The sequence below is a fragment of the Diabrotica virgifera genome, chromosome 6 (assembly GCF_917563875.1).
Source record: "Diabrotica virgifera virgifera chromosome 6, PGI_DIABVI_V3a".
Lineage (NCBI taxonomy): Eukaryota > Metazoa > Arthropoda > Insecta > Coleoptera > Chrysomelidae > Diabrotica > Diabrotica virgifera.
Window position 1 is genome coordinate 54,683,245 of NC_065448.1, and position 17,439 is coordinate 54,700,683.

At 33.8% G+C, this 17,439-nt stretch overlaps 2 protein-coding genes across 7 annotated transcripts in view; one reads left to right on the forward strand and one right to left on the reverse strand.

Moving 5' to 3' along the window:
* LOC114343271 (heat shock protein 75 kDa, mitochondrial) overlaps positions 1–17,439 on the forward strand; it is a 331,103-nt gene that overhangs the window by 214,571 nt on the left and 99,093 nt on the right. The gene's annotated exons all lie outside the window — the stretch shown is intronic.
* LOC126886997 (Fanconi anemia group D2 protein) overlaps positions 1–17,439 on the reverse strand; it is a 262,663-nt gene that overhangs the window by 180,609 nt on the left and 64,615 nt on the right. Inside the window, exons 7-9 of one of the 2 annotated variants that reach the window (XM_050654270.1) lie at positions 16,254–16,584; positions 12,403–12,711; positions 4,584–4,802 (exon numbers count right to left, since the gene is read on the reverse strand). The exons of the other annotated variant lie outside the window; for it this stretch is intronic. Coding sequence (XP_050510227.1) covers positions 4,584–4,802; positions 12,403–12,711; positions 16,254–16,584 — 859 coding nt within the window. The remainder of the gene's footprint in view (positions 1–4,583; positions 4,803–12,402; positions 12,712–16,253; positions 16,585–17,439) is intronic. 2 annotated transcript variants of the gene reach the window in all.

Below are 17,439 nucleotides of genomic sequence, written 5' to 3' on the forward strand. Positions count from 1 at the left end.
TCGCTGAAATGTTTTCTGTGTTTGGGAATGAAGCATCACACCAGTCAACTATTTCCCGCTGGTATTGAGAATTTGAGTGTTAAGTTACATGATAAAACCAAACAAATAAGCATAGAACGCGGCGTAAGACAAGGCGACACACTCTCGCCAAAACTATTCATAACTGTTCTGGAATATGCCTTTAAGATGCTCTTTTGCAGATGACATAGTCCTTATAACTGATGACCTAGGAGAAGTAAAGGAAATGCTAAATGAGTTAGACGCTATCTGCTGGAAAATAGGTCTGAAAATGAACTTTTCTACAACTAAATGTATGACTAATCTGATTACTAGCGGACAGCTGATTATACGTGAACAAGAAGTAGAACTAGTGGAAAAGTTCATTTACTTGGGTCATGAAATTAGAATTGGCAGAGATAACCAAACGTGCGAAATAAAAAGAAGATTAACTCTTGCTTGGGCAGCCTACGGAGCTCTGAGAGACATATTTAGGAGCAGTATACCGATCGGTTTGAAAAGACAAGTGTTTGATCAATGTGTCACTGACTCTAACCAAGGCAACAGGGTCGAAAATGCGGGTTGCTCAAAGGCGCATCCATGCTGGGTGTAACCCTACGGGATAAAATAAGAAATGAAGATCTCGGACAAAGAACCGGTATCGCAGATGTTACAGAGCGTATCACCAGGCTCAAATGGAACTGGGCAGGACACGTCGCCAGGCTGAAAGATTCAAGATGGACACAAAAGCTGATGGAGTGGAGACCAAGAGAAGATAAACGCAGTAGAGGAAGGCCGCCTACACGATGGACAGATGATATCGGGCGGATTAGTAAAAACTGGCAACAATCAGCACAAAACTGTGAAGTGTGGAAACAATTGGGGGAGACCTATGTCCAGCAGTGGACATGAATTGGTTGGATGATGATAATGATGATTGCGAATTTCAACGTGGTCGCTCCAGTCTCGGCGACGAATCCAGGTCAGGTCTGCCCAAAACAGCAGTCACACAGCAAAACATGGATGCGGTTCGTCAGCTAATTAAGGATGACCGCCGTGTAACATACCAGTAGAGGCATCTTTGCGCATTTCAAAGGCCTCGCATTTCAAAGGCCTCGATCCAAAATATCCTACATGAAGAACTGGGTGTTACGAAGTTCGTTTCCCTCATTTGCTCACAGGAGAGCAAAAAGCGGTTCGCGTCAATTGGTGTCGAAAAACATTGGAAGGTTCAATAAGAAAAGCTCAAAAATCGTTTATAGTATTGTTAGTGGCGATGAATCTTGGATTTACTCCTACGAACTGGAAAATAAACCGATCCGGTAAAAACCAACAGACGTGTGTCAAAGAAAATGGTCGCAACTTTTGTGTCAAAATCTGGGCATGTGGCAACAATAATTATTGCTTTAGAAGATTGAAGAACGGTTACTTTAAAACAGCGATTTTGCAGAGGTTAACTGAAGACTGGAATAACTGATTTACCAATTGGTTTGAACGTATGCAAAATTGTATCGATATTGGTGGGACATATTTTGAAAAGCAATAAAGTACTTTAAGTCTATTATATCTTTTGTCTTTATTATTAGCGCAGTCAATGAGGTTATTTGGCTCCGAATTCCATCCTACTACATCGATTTATTTGATATTTTCACAATAAGTAGAGAATAGCTCAAGAAACAAAGTCTACCCTATGTCGATGTGCGCTTTTATCTTAGGGGTGGTTCCCACCCCTTCTCGGGGGTGTAAAATTTTTTGGTTAAAATAACTACGGAAGTGCCTAGAGAACCTAATTCTAAGCAAAAACTGTTCAATAATTTTTTTTTGATAACTCAATAAATTTTGAGTTATTCGTGGTTGAAAATTGGCCGTTTTCATTGAAAAATGACACCTTTTCGGGCGGTTTTTTGCGAATACCTTAAAAGCTATGCATCTAACGAAAAAAACTATACAAAACATTTTTGTAGCTTATAAAAAACAAAGATATTCGTTCCTTCATATATCTTCTAGTTATATTACAAAAAGAGATATGGTAGGTGAGAAGAGTTTGTTTTTTTGGTGCATGCTGAAATCGGTGTATTCAACTTGAAATAAATGAGAAACGGTCGATTTTAGTTGTATAATGCTACCTATAAAAGACCTTTAGAATGAGCCACATTAAATGTCCATTACATTCAAAGTAAGCGATATATGCTGCAAAAAAATTGATGACTAATGGAATTTAAATGCATCGTTTTCCTTCTATAATACTTCTTATTATAGTGTTATTTCTATGTTCAAAAAGTTAGACGGGTTTAAAATAGATATTTTTTGAAAAAAATAAGATCAAATTATAGAGCGCATTTTTAAATTTTCTTAAGAATCTTCCTTTTTCTCCATGTAACTCGAAAATGATAAGAGATACGAAAAAAGGTACCACACAAAAATGTAGGATTTTGTTGAGTAAAAATTTTGTTTTATGTTTCATTATTGTATCTCTTATAATTTTCAAGTTACATGTAGAAAAATAAGATTTTTAAGGAAATCTAAAAATGCTCTCTATAAATTGATCTTATTTTTTTTTCAAAAACCATTCATTTTTAACCCGTCCAACTTTTTGAACCCGTCCATAATACTATAATAAAAGGTATTATAGAAGTAAAATGATGCATTCAAATTCTGGTGGATGAGAGGTTAAGTATACTTCTCATTTTTTGTTAAAATACATTAATCATCAATTTTTTTCAGCATATCTCGCTTAGTTTGAATGCAATATAACTTTAATATTGCTCATTTTATATATATATATATATATATATATATATATATATATATATATATATATATATATATATATATATATATATATATATACACCGTTGTTAGGCGTCAATGCCCTTCGGTAGGGATCTATGGAGGAGTATCACCAAGCCGCAAGCCCTTATCCCTTGCCGTACCGCTCCTCCATAGGCCGGTCAGACGCCAGTTTATTCCAGACCAAACCGTAGACTCTATTGAGTTTTATACTAGGGCGTTGGCCTTTTATTAATTTCGTGACCTAGCTGAGACTCGAACCAGCGACCGCAAATCGCAAATCCACTAAATTTGTCGATCGACTGCACCCCAGCTAACTCTAGATCGACATATTGCTCATTTTAAAGATCTTTTTAAGCACTACAAAAAGTGTTGGTAACATTATACCCCTAAAATCGACCGTTTGTCTGTTATTTCAAGTTGAATACAACGATTTGAGCATGCACCAAAAAACTATTTTCACCTACCATATCTCTTTTTATATTATAACTAGAAGATTTATGAAGGAACTAGTCTCTTTGGTTTTTTATAAGCTACAAAAATGTTTTATACAGTGTGTCCACGGATGGGGTGCCCAAGAGGAAAAACTTTCTTATTTTCAGTTTTAGCAAAAAATGTCATTCTTGATAAAATTTTTTGCTTGTCCTAAAACCCCATAAAACGAAATAAAATTCAAGTTTTTCAAAACCTGTTTTAATTTTTTAGCCAATTTTATGCAAATCCCTATAAATTTTTGCACCAAGTTCGAAATCATAACAATAATCTAGTGTTGCTAAGCTACAATGTAGCTTAGTAACTGTCAAGTCCGATAAATAATTTGCGAATTGTCATTCTTTTTCGACAAGAAAATGTTAAGCATCCAATCATAATTTTTTTTGAACGCCTTAACATTGTCGAAAAAAATGACAATTTACAAATTATTTATCGGAGTTGACAGTTACTAAGCTAAGTGCATTGTAGCTTAGGCAACATTGTAGCTTAGCAACACTAGATTATTGTTACGATTTGGAACTTAGTGCAAAAATGTATAGGAAATTTACATAAAATAGGCTACAAGATTAAGCAGGTTTTGAAAAACTTGAATTTTATTTCGTTTTATGAGGTTTTAGAACAAGCAAAACTTTTTATCAAGAATGACATTTTTCGCTAAAATTCAAAATAAGAAAGTTTTTCCTCTTGGGCACCCTATCCGTGGACACACAGTTTTTTTAGTTGGATACATAGTTTTTAAGATATTTGCAAAAAACCGTTCGAAAAGGTGTTATGTTTCAATGAAAATGGCCAATTTTCAACCACGACTAGCTCAAAAAATATTGAGTTTTCAAAAAAAAATTATTGAGCAGTTTTTGCTTACAATTAAGTTCTCTAGCCACTTTCGTGGTTATTTTAACCAAGAAATTTTCTACCCCGGAGACCCGTGGGAACCACCCCCAAGATAAAAGCACACATCGGCATAGGGTAGGCTTTGAATTAGGAGATAAGTAGAGGCTAGGCCCAAAATTTCATTAAAATCCATGCAGTAGGATAGAATTCGGAGGTAATATCCTATTTTTGCTCCCATTGACTGGCGTATATGGCTATACGCAAAACTAAAGATAACCCTCGTATTAACTTATGGTAAATCTTGATCGTAAATCCGTTCTGTTATAAAAAAAAATCCAATTTATTTCATTGCTGTATTGCTTTTGCGTTCATAAACAAACATAATATTTGTATCTTAATTATCCTTTGTGACACCCCTGAGGCGAAATAAGGGGTTTCGAGAAAGAATAGGAATTATTACCAGTCTTACTTACCCTGAGATGCAAGTCCAAATTCGGGAGCACGTATCCAACGTCCGTTATGATATGAAGAGGTATAACTTCATTCAAATGGGATAACCCTGCGTTTTTACTCTGAGTAGTGATTGTTAACTTTAAAACCAAGTCTTTCAGCAAAAATTTTAACTCTTCAAGCTGTAGCGTAGCTGCCTGTGAAGGGGTTGGGCTACTCTCGTCAGAAAGAGACAAAGGATACTGAAATAAATAAACATTACAATGAAATTTAATAAAAACCTAAAGGTTGTTAATTTTAGATATAAATATAGTTTAGATGAGTATAAATTCGTCAAGAACCATTATTACATTGTTTGAATGAAAGAAAAAATGACACTCTAAAACCAAACCAAGTTAGTAAAACAATGTACATGTACACTAATTGTCACAAAATTCCGCCATCCAAAAGTTTTGATTAAGTTTGACAATTTATAATTTTATTATTTGTACTCCGATTTTCAAGATTCTTGCATCAGTTTATAGGTACATGTTTTGGAGTCGTTTGTTTCTATTTCGGTAACTAAAATTTTTTGCTTGGATGGCATTATACGAGGGTGAATGGAAGCATTGTATTTTCTCCTAATTTTAAAAAATTCTGTGGATAGATTGGAGGGCTGATTTTGTTACATACTCCTTTTTATATTATCCTGGAGATATTCCTTAAAATTTTACTTTTTGAATTATCCGAATATCTTTTTTCTTGTAAGAGCTGTACAATTTTTTGCAAATAAAAACACTGACTCATAAACATAAATATCTTAAATAGAGGTTGGACTGATAAGGTTAGAATGGCCTGCATGCAGCCCAGATCTCAATCCTATTGAGCATTTATGGGATGAATTAAAATTAGTTATTCTCTCCTAGGCCTCCAGAAAATTGGGTAAAGTTATGGCTCTGGTAGAGGAATATCGGGCTATTCCCCAGGTAAGGATAACACATCTGGGGTAGCCTTTTTGCTGCGCTACCCACATTAAAGAGCTGAATTGTTTGTTATTTCAGGCCTTACTGCAAAGGACTTGTGAGGACTGTGTTGCCAGTAGGGATGGTTCTTACAGGTTGAAGAATGGATGAGGTCACAGAATATACAGCAAAGAAAGAATACACAACTTTTTATTTACGATTTTTATATTATACAGTGCTAGTCAAAAGTCCGTACCCCCCCTCGTATCTTTTGAACGGTTATACCTATAATAGTGAAATTTGGAGGGAGGAAATAAACGGACGTAAGCTTCTTAACTAGTCATGACAGGTGACGTAATAGTGACAGATGACGTTACAGAGCCACTGTGAGCGATAATTTTAAATGGGACCTTATGGCAAGTGATACCTCGTTTGAAAGGTATTGAAAATACCTAATTCAGTCATACTAATTTTGTTTGAGTTTAAGCTAAATTTGATGTACAAATGAAATAAATATAAAATTGTAGTTTCGCATTTAATTAATACAAATTCAAAATTCCGCCTATAATTACTTGTCAAACAGGTTGACGTTGACGTGAAAACTACTAGAGAATTAAAAAACGTCAACATTTTTGACAAAAAATCCATAAGCGGACATTTGAATTTTTATTAATTAAATTCGAAACTACAATATTATATTTATTTAATTTATTCACCAAAATCAAAATAAACTTAAACCCCAAAAAAAAATAGTATGACTGAATAGGTATTTTAAATACCGTTCAAACGAGGTATCACTTGCCATAAGGTCCCATTTAAAATTATCGGTCACAGTGGCTCTGTAACGTCACCTGTCACTATTAAGTCACTTGTCATAACTAGTTAAGAAGCTTACTTCTGTTTATTTTCTCCCAAATTTCACTATTATAGGTATAACCGTTCAAAAGATATGAGGGGGGTACGGACTTTTGACTAGCACTGTATAATTAGAGATTTAAACGTGAGGCTCAACATGGCCGTCGCCGTTTGCACTATGAATGAATCAAAAGACCTTTTCTGTCGTGATAATTTGAAAATATAATTAGTGAAAATGCCCGCGTTTTTATGTGAAAACTATCGCGGAACGCGAGAGACGATCTAGTCTGATGTGAGTAAGAATGACTACTACTGCGTTGTGTGACATATTATTTATTATATGTTTTATTAGCCGGAGGCTGACGAGCTTACAAGAAATTAGAGCAAATAATGATTTTACACTAAGAAAAAGATTAATGTAAATTAAAATTAAATATTTTTATTATTTTTGCAACGTTTTGCAACGAAATTGAAGATGGTTATTCATTTTTGATTTACATTTACTCTGATTGGAGTACGTAGGGAACCATTCTCGTTGGAACTTTACCGCGCTGAGCAGATGGGACGTGAATTGTAAATTGTAGAATTCCCTCATCTTCCTTAGTCTCAGTATCCGTATGGCTTGCAAATTGTAGAAGCCTCGGAGGTGTAACCAGAGAAGGTTCCCATTGTTTTCATTCTGGTGGGATGTAGAATAGCATTATGTTGTTTTACATTCCATTAGAGTGAAAACTTAGTCTTTTTGTTAGCAGTTGCCGCTAGGGCATCTATGCCATTTCGTTCGTTGCAATCCGGGACTGCACGCTGGGGTTTGTTTTGGTTGGATCAGAGAGAGCAGCATATGTGCCTCCTGATGAGAGATTAATAAGTTTCGAAACCGGTAGAGGTGCTTGATGCACTCTCTGATTGGACTAGAATATGGTTCGGCTGTATTTTCGTTTTGCAACGAAATTGAAGATGGTTATTAATTTTTTTTTATTATTTTATATATTTTAAAATTAATATTATGTTTCTGGAACAACATCTTTATTCGATGCCAAACAGATTGCGAGCAGTCGTTGCAGCGAGAGGTGGACATACCCACTATTGAATTGTTTTGTTGTTAATTTTGTTTTGTGTTGTTAATTTTAGTGCGTTTGATATTTTTAATTAAATAAATCTTCAAAGCAGTGTTTTCATTTACAACTCTTAAAAGAAAAGAGATATTCGGATAATTCAAAAAACAAAATCTTAGGAATATCTCCAGGATAATACAAAAGGAGTATGTAACAAAATCAGCTCTCCACAGAGTATTTTTCCACAGAATTTTTTAAAGTTAGGAGAAAATACAACGTTTCTATTAACCCCCGTATAATGCAATCTAAGCAAAAATCTTTTGTTACCGGAATAATAATAAACGACATGAAAACATGTACCTACAAACTGATGCAAGAATGTTGAAAATCGGGGTACAAATACTAAAGTTATAAATTGTCAAACTTAATCAAAAATTTTGGGTGGCGTAATTTTGTGCCAGTGAGTGTATAATATCAATACACAAAATAATGATTACCGAAATATAAATCACAATAAATAATATCTGTCGTTTGTAAAAACACCAACAATTTTTTTTCATAATTGAGAACATGACTGGTTCTTTTTGAAATTAATATTTTTCTGAAGCTATGTTGTATGGGATGAAAAGCTGTACGTTAAACAAATACCGAAGTTAGAACAGTTTGAGGTACTACAGACGGATGCTCAAAATATCGTGGATTCGGATATTACTTTAAAATAAATTTATTTGACGTTTCCAAAATTTATTACTTTAAAATAAATATTATGACGTTCTCAAAATACAAAACGTTAATAAATTAAACAATTTTGTTAATTAATTTAATTTTATTTGACTCATTCATACTGATATTTCAGACATATATTATAGATTTTAAAGTAGATGACTTTAAAATATTATGACATTGTCAATATTTTTGAATTGCGTTCCTGGGGCGACTTTACTGGAAGATAGTTCATTCGACTGCTTGAACTCAACTTTAACTTGAGAATACCGTCAGAAAAATCATACCATTTGATTTGTCTTTAATAAAGCAACAACATGCAATGATGACAGTAAAATTCTCCTTAGTGATCCCAAGTAAATCATGAGGGAAAACCAGGAAAAACCTCATGGTACTATCCCGACATCTACTCTCAATATTAACATCAAACTCTGATTTTACATGTATGTTGTTTTAAAAACATAAATGAAAATACATATGTAGTGATATTTTCTTTCTATGGATTTCCTCTTTTAATATTGGGTAACCAGATCCTACTGCATTCTACCGAGGAATTTGTGACACAATTCGTTACATTTAACATAATTAGATCCGCTTCTTTGTATGGTAGATTATGTGTTCTCAATATGGCCTTTCGATTATTTCTTGCGAACGTTATAGGATCCCGTTCTAAGTTGTTCTGTTTCATTCATGTTTAACAAATGTTTGTCCTCTAAAAAAGAATTTTCGTTACAAGTAATTTTGGCTCTATCGTATCAAGATTTAAGAATTCCTTTTTTAATATTGATGTTGTGATGATTTGTAATTTAGATATCTGTTGGTGTGTGTTGGTTTTTTATACACCTGCATCTCATATCCAGTATCCTTTGAAATTAAAACATCGAGGAAAGGTAGTGTGTTATTATACTCCTTTTCAACGGTAAATGTTATTGTCTCTTCTTTATCGTTTATATTATTCAGAAATGTATCCAACGACTCTGATCTATACTCATATAGACTCACCATACTGTGAGTTTTAAATTTTGTTTAAAAATAATATTTGTTTCGAAATCTTCCATAAATATATTCGCTAATAATGCAGATAAAGCTCAAAACTATTGACAATATACAGGGTGTCCCGAAAAGATTAGTCATAAATAAATTATACCGCACATTCTGGGGTCAAAAATAGTTCGATTGAACCTAACTTACCTTAGTACATATCTGTTTTTAAATAAAGTTACAGCCCTTTAAAATTACAAAATGAAAATCCATTTTTTTTTATTATAGATTAGAAAACTATTAGAATTTTTTTATTGAAAATGAACACGTATCATTCTTATGGCAGGTACATCTTAAAACAAAATTATAGTGAAATTTGTCCACCCCATAAAAATTTAATGAGGGTTTTGTTCCCTTAAAGTAATTAATTATTCGTCAGTTAAACACAACGTTTTTAAAACTTTTTTGCCCTCAGTATTTTTTCGATAAGCCAGTTTTTATCGAGATGCGGCTTCTTTTTTAATATATTTACATGAAAATTGTATGGCTGTTTTGTTCCTTTAAACCCCCCAAATGTTTGTGTACGTTCCAATTAAAATATTATTGTGGTACCATTAGTTAAACACGGTGTTTTTAAAACTTTTTTTGCCTCTTAGTGTTTTTTTGTTGTCACTTTTTATCGAGATGTGGCTTCTTTTTTAAAATATACCTGAAAATGCAAATTACAAATAAATTTTCAGATTATTAACAGGTCTCTATAATCGTACTTACCATATACAAATATGTGGTAAATTCGACAAATATTTTTAAAATATCTCGATAAACACTGGCTTATCGAAAAAGTAATAAGAGGCAAAAAAGTTTTAAAAACATTGTATTTAACGAATGGTGCCACAATAATAATTTAATTGGAACGTATACAAAAGTTTGGGGGGGGGGGAGGGTTTAATTGAACAAAACTCTCATAAAATTCTCATAAGATGCTGTTGCCATGAGAATGCCACATGTCCATTTTCAATAAAAATCTCTAAAAGTTTTCGATATATGAAAAAAAAACGATTTTCATTTTGTAACTTCAAAGGGCTGTAACTTTTTTTGTGTGCATCATTGTATATAGGTAAGTGGGGCTTCAATCAACCTATTTTTGACCACAGAATCTGTGGTATAATTTATGGCCAATCTTTTCAGGACACCCTAGTTTAAAATCTAAAATATGTCTGAATTGTCGATATTATTAGAAGAATTTTTTACCCAACATCAAAAACAAAATTTATGTAATTTATTAATGTTTTGTGTTTTGAAAACGATAAGTAAAAATCGAAAAGTCAAATAAACTTATTTTAAAGTAAAATTGGGACTTTTAAGAGATATATTATAATTATATTCCAAGAGAAATAGTAAATTAACCATAATTTTAGCCAAAAATACGTTTACTTTGAAGTTTCAATTTCTACTTCGGAAATTGTTCTTAACATACCTTTGAAAAATAATATTTCCAAATTGAGAATCCAAGCATCAAACTTAACGTATTTTCAATTAAAATTTTTGTTAATTTCCATTAAAGACAGTAAATATTTGATCAAATCCATAACATAATTCGTCCTGCTATTAGTTGCCAGGCATGTTTGACGATACTGACAGAAGTTATAGGAAAAGTAAGTTTTAGTTATTATTATATGCTATTATTCTAAACTTCATAATCGGCAACGAAAGTACACTACTCAACAATTGAAGTGGATAATTTTAAAATTCCTAAAATTAACATATAAAACTATTTTTAAAATAATTGCCTGTAACTCTATATGCTATCTTTATTGCCAATATTTATTGCATGTGGTTTTTTTCTCCCTATTCTTATCGGCCCTTATCTCGTACAAAGAGAGAAATGTTGTTCCAAACATGAATATATCATTCGTATAAAAGTGCTTGTTTTGGCTTTACCAGTTGTCAGTAAGTCAAGAAATCTATTTATCACAAAAACATTATGCCGCAAAGACGTTTAGAACTAGTGCAGCTCGAGCAATTAGTTCGTTGGATCCAACAAGGCATAACTCAACAAGAGGTTGCTATGAGGCTAAATGTGTCGCAAAGTGTGATAAGTCGTGCATTGAATCGGTATGTAGCAACTCTATCTACAACATACAGGCATGGAGGAGGAAGAGAACGATCTACAACTCGTCGGCAAGACCGTTTTGTAGTTCTGACGGCAAGAAGAAACCCAACATTCACGGCTTCCAGAATTAACAGTATCTTCAGGCATGCTACTGGACGAGCGATTTCCAGTCAAACTGCCAGAAGACGGTTACATGCATCCACTTTAAGGGCTAGACGGCGCGGTACCTATCCACGACTAACTAGGGAGCAGCGTGCATGCAGATATCGCTGGGCGATGGAACACTATCAGTGGAATTTCAAAAATTGGTGGAATTGTCTCTTTACTGACGAGTCCAGATTTCGTTTGTATACGAATGATGGCCGAATATTGGTGTGGAGGGAAAGAGGACAGCGTTACAATGAAAATCTGAGAGTCCCAACCACTCTTTTTGGAGGTGGATCCGTTTGCGTGTGGGGAGGCATATGTTTTGACGGTCGCACGGACTTAGTCGTCTTAATTAATGAGACAATGACTGCTACACGATATCGAGACAGAGTCATAGTACCAATAGTTGTTCCATTTTTTGGTGCAATAGGCGAACAATTTGTTCTGATTGATGATAATGCTCGCCCTCACCGTGCAAGAATTGTCAACGAGTGTATATAAGCTCATGGCATTACAATAATGGAGTGGCCACCGTGTTCACCTGATATGAATTGCATTGAACATGTTTTTGTCGAAATGTCTAGGCAACAAAACAGGCTCCTTCAACCGCCCCAAACCTTAGATCAGTTGGCCAATACATTACGCGCGATTTGGGAACGTATACCGCAGCAGTTCATCAATAATTTAATAAGAGGTCTTCCAAATAGAGTTAGAGCGCTAAGGCGACACAGAGGTGGACCTACACACTATTAATTTTTCTTTTCGGGATATTAGAAATTGAGCAGGAATAGAAATTTTAGGTTGTTTATTTTACAATTTTTGTTTATTTTCTATTTTTTTTTTCTTAAAGAATTTCTTTCTTTCGGTTCATCTGTATGAAAATACGAAGTAAAAATAAATCTTTATTTATATCACTCCATTTTTCTATTTGACCTTATGAACAAAAAATAAAATACACATTTTCATAATATCCACTTCAATTGTTGAGAAGTGTAAAATAATTCAAGAAGAAATATAAATAACCTACCTTAAGTAATAATACTGCATCAGTGTCCAAATCTCTAAAATGGATCTTATGTTCTACGCTGCTTGATACTTTCGATGTAGACGCTTTTCGCTTATTACTTTGTGTGGCGATAGTCGAATTCACTGTATCATCTGCTTCAACGGTGGCGGACGTTTTAACTTTTTTCTTGGGATTTTTGGCTCTCGTGTCGCTTTTTACGATAACATTTTTGTTTGCTTCTTGATGTAGATCGAAGTAACTAGCAGGAAATTTGTGATTCGGAGATTGGGCTAAGCATTTACTAAGATTACTTTCCACTTCAAGTAAATTCTGAAAAAGCGAAATTTTTGTTAACATAGAAGTTGTTCGAAGGATATTTATCTATGATACAGCAATTTTACATTTTTTTACACATTAGGCAAACTACAAAACGTCAAAATATAATAAATTCGGTAAATTTAAGAAATGGATCAAGAATTTACAAGATTTACAAGATATTTTGATAAAGATTACTATTACCAAAATGGAAAATACAAATACTGTACCCGTGTAAGTGAAAATTTACATAAAAGATTAGCTACAAAAGAAGAAAACTAATGTACGAACACACTCAAAAAGAAAAAACTTTAATAATAACTTGGACATGTGGTAAGAAGACGGGATAAAAGCAGAACTTCTTGGTTAAACAACTTTGTGGAGATTGATTTGGTCTTCCATCAAGCCAACTATTCAGAGCAGCTGAAAATAAAGTCAAGGTTTTCATATTAAGAGGCATGTACATATATTAAGTCCAACCATAAGCCACCCATCGGTAATTTTCGTTTAAAACTTAAAAAAACTACACAAACCCTAATACTATAAGATATGATTTCAAACAACTATGTACGAGATAATGATACAAAACAACAAATACAAATAAACAGAAGACATTGGGAGAGTGTTAAACCAATACCCGCGACCGAAAATAACAGAAAAGAAAAAACCAAGGATAACCGACAGTATATTACAGACGATGGGCAGAAAAAGAAAATCTAAAGGAAACTTAATAGATCATTTGTGAAGGTGGCAGTTTCCAAAAAGTAGTGGACTAATGAAGAAATATGTGTCTTACTAGATTCCATCCGGAACCATAGAAATTTGTGGTACCCAACAAATGGCAACTTTAAAAATATAATTAAAAAAATGGATTCCCTACAAAGAAATGGCTCAATTTTTTGACACCAACTGGATAGAAATTAAACGGAAAATTAAAAACAATTTCACAATACCAACGTGAAAGGAATAATAATAAGAATAATAAGAATATTTATTTCGAAAATTGTACATACATATATACATAGACACATACATATACGCAGAGCGAAATATTCGACAACATAAAAAACTAAATTAATTTACTGTTTTGAAATTTTTTTTTGTGTCACTTTTGGGTGATTATTTTTTACAGTACTGCAAAATTCCCCCCACTTAGAAAATCCTTGTGACGGTTAAAATCGAAACGACTTATTCCTACACCACTAGGCCAAAAAGATGGATCATATAAAATATCTTTTTTCTTGAGAGATGCTGTTACGACAAACGCTTTTAATCGATTTTCATCCGATGGTAATTCCTTCACTTGTACTATTTCGCTTTCAAACTCCACGTTATTTTTAATATACTGTTTAATCACCTCTTCAGTTGCGGCCCTTTTTACTCTATTTATGTAGAGCCATACTTTACGCAAATACTAGCATTTGCAGATGATGTTGACATAATCGCAAGATCAAGAAGAGAAATGATAGAGGCATTCAATCAAATAGAACGAGCTGCACAAAATAGTGGCCTGAAAATCAACCAGAACAAAACAAAATATATGCAGGTAAGTAAAAACACAGAAATAAGGCAGCCACAAAATATAACAATAGGAGAATACAACATTGAGGGGGTAAAAAACTTTACATACTTGGGATCCCTAGTCACATCTGATAATAACGTAGCAGAGGAAGTGAAGAGGCGAATATTTATTGCCAATAAAAGTTATCATGGCTTAATTCGGCTGCTAAGATAATTCGGCAACAATCTATATTACTTAATTCGGCAACAGACAACGTCGCAAGGAAAATAAAATGCCAAATATACAAAACCCTAATAAGATCGGTACTCACATACGGCTCAGAAACTTGGACACTCACTAAAAGAGAGGAAACATTGTTAGCCACCTTTGAAAGAAAAATCTTGCGACACATATAAAAGGGCACAAAGGAAAATGGAATTTGGCGAAGAAGGTACAACTTTGAACTATACGAAATATACCAGGATCCAGATATCATAACATTCATTAAAATAGGACGGCTGCGTTGGATGGGACATGTAGAAAGAACGGAAGAAGGCGAAATACCAAACAAAATATTCAAACAGATGCCAGTAGGAAAAAGAACAAGAGGAAGACCGAAGCTGAGATATTTAGAACAAATAGAAAATGATATAAAAACCTTAAAAATAAAAAACTGGAGAAAAAATGCACGAAACAGATCAGAGTGGAGAAGAATCCTGGAACAGGCCAAGACCCAGAAAGGGCTGTCGAGCCAATGATGATGATGATGATACTTTACGCTCCCCTCCTGAGAACTCAAATTCTTTATCATTGAAACTATTCCCCGTACCTATGTTTTTTCTTTGTCGTTTTCTTCTAACCACTGTTTGAAATTCTTCTCTAGTGTCTTCACGTTCTTCTGCGGATGCACCTTCGCTAACATTTTCCTTTTGTTCGCTATTTACCTTTTTTGAGGTTCCTTCTTACCTTGTTCATGTTTCATTGGTAAAACGTTTGGTTTTCTTATATTTGATTGTACACTTCTTGGAGGCACTTGTTTGATAAAAGTTGGTACACTGCTGATAGGTGTAGTAGCCACTTCCGCGAAAGTTTGTTTACATTTGAGATTAGCATTTTCATGTTCCAATCTCCTAATCATATCTAACAATAATTCGTTATTTAGGGCTAACATTTTATTTTTATCCTTTACTTCATCGACCAGTTCCCTTAAATACTTGTTTTCAACTGCTAACACTAATTGTTTACCGTTTTTGTCGTCCGGTTTTTTCACCACTTGACAACATGTTATTTTAGTTTCATCCAAAAACTTGATTTCTGGACACCTTTTTGCGCAACTTTGGTGATAAATCGATAAACAATTTATACACACACATACTGAGCACTATTTTGTATTACAACATTTCATATTGCCACTATTTTTATTATTTTTATCACCATCTTCCGACACACAATCATCGTCGGCCGCCATGTTTTGCCCGAAAGGAAGAACGATAAAAAAAATGATGCGCTGATCTGGCCAGTCAGCAATCTTATAGTTTTGGCCAAGAAACGCAATAGCGTCCAATAACCCACAAGGTGGGATGGAACTAGAGAGAAAGAGAGAGAGAGAGAGAGAGAGAGAGAGAGAGAGAGAGAATGAAAAAATTTGGCGCAAGACAGAGTTTTACACCCAAATTGTTTGGTTGTAACGCAATGAGTTTTATGCATGACTATGACAGAAATGCCTTTTCTCTAAGGAATTTAGTATCGACTAGACACATTCAAGAATAGAAAATCTTCTCTAAATATGCTGATTGATTTGTTATTGAAGAAAAAACTGTACTTTGACTTTGTGACAACCAGTGGAAAAACATCGATAATCAAAAACAATACTCGAACAAAACATAGTTCGCTTGATGGAAACAAGAGTTGATTTTGTTTCAGTTTTTGGCGGAAATCCGCCATAAGGAACAGAACGGAAATTTTTCAAAAATATATTTTTTTTATATAATAGATTTCCATCAATTAAAGAGCAAATAAAAATAAAAAATAGAAAAATAATTAAGTCAGGACATACCCCTAATCTTTGTATAACGCGCATCCGTAACTTCTTATCTTTTTGGGTAACAAATCCACTGATCAGTTCTCTAAACCAATTAGCAGAGTGAAACAAACAGTCTGCCACCTGCTTTATCTGGTCAGAATCGAAATAGTCCACATCGTCAAACCGTGGTAAGATTACGGCAGATCCCAATAAAGCATCTATCGTTGAAAGATTGCCATCTTGTTGACGATAATGAAGTAATCTCAACAAACGGAAACGCGGAGCTAAAACCAAAATAGCAGGATTCTTCTTCAAGGTTAGTTCGCCAATATTTATGCCCATCGGTGAATCCACTTCAGTTGACCTAAAGAAAAATAAAATCTAGCATTAAGATTAAATTTTATATCTAGTATATACACACACCCAAACTTATATGGAATCATCTAATATTTCTTACTATTCCGTGCGAATTTAAAAAAATGAAGACACGACGTCAAACAATATTTATTTTAAAGCAATTTAATAACAAATACATAACAATTAAATAAAATAATAAAGTATTTAACAAACAAATTGAAAGTAGTTGTTTTAAAGTCAATAGCATACACAATTTCAATGTAAAATGAATAATGTTTAACTTGTTTTTATTTATTTTTTTTTTGTATTTTGTGGTAGTCAGTGTTATCACCTCTAGTCCTTATGCAAGCTTCAGTTTGCGTGAGCACGCTACTAATCAAATTATCAACATTTTGTTGTGGCAGGTTGCTCCATCCTTTAAAAGCAGCTTTAAGAGCAGCGGCGAGCTCTAATTTTTCTTTTAAGCATATCCCACAAATACGCTATAGGATTAAGCTCGGGTGAGCAAGCAGGCCACTCCAAACAAGGGATACCATCTGCTTCAGTGATGTCTGTAGTCACTCTAATGGTATGTAGAGGTCCAATATCATGCAATAAAATTAAATTTTCTCCTGTTTCACCTCTCCAGAGCCTGACTACAGGTTATCAACATACCTGTGAGCAGTTTAAGTTGATTGGATGAAAATTAAAGGAGTTCTTTTACGGATCACAATTCCTCTCCAGAACATTACACTTTCCCTTGTATATTTGTGAACATATCTGACAGTTTTCGTTCTTGCTTGTCTTCTTTGACCTCTAAGTACACGATTTCGTGGGTTATCTGATTTTCCATCTGATTACATTAAATCCTGACTGTTTTTGA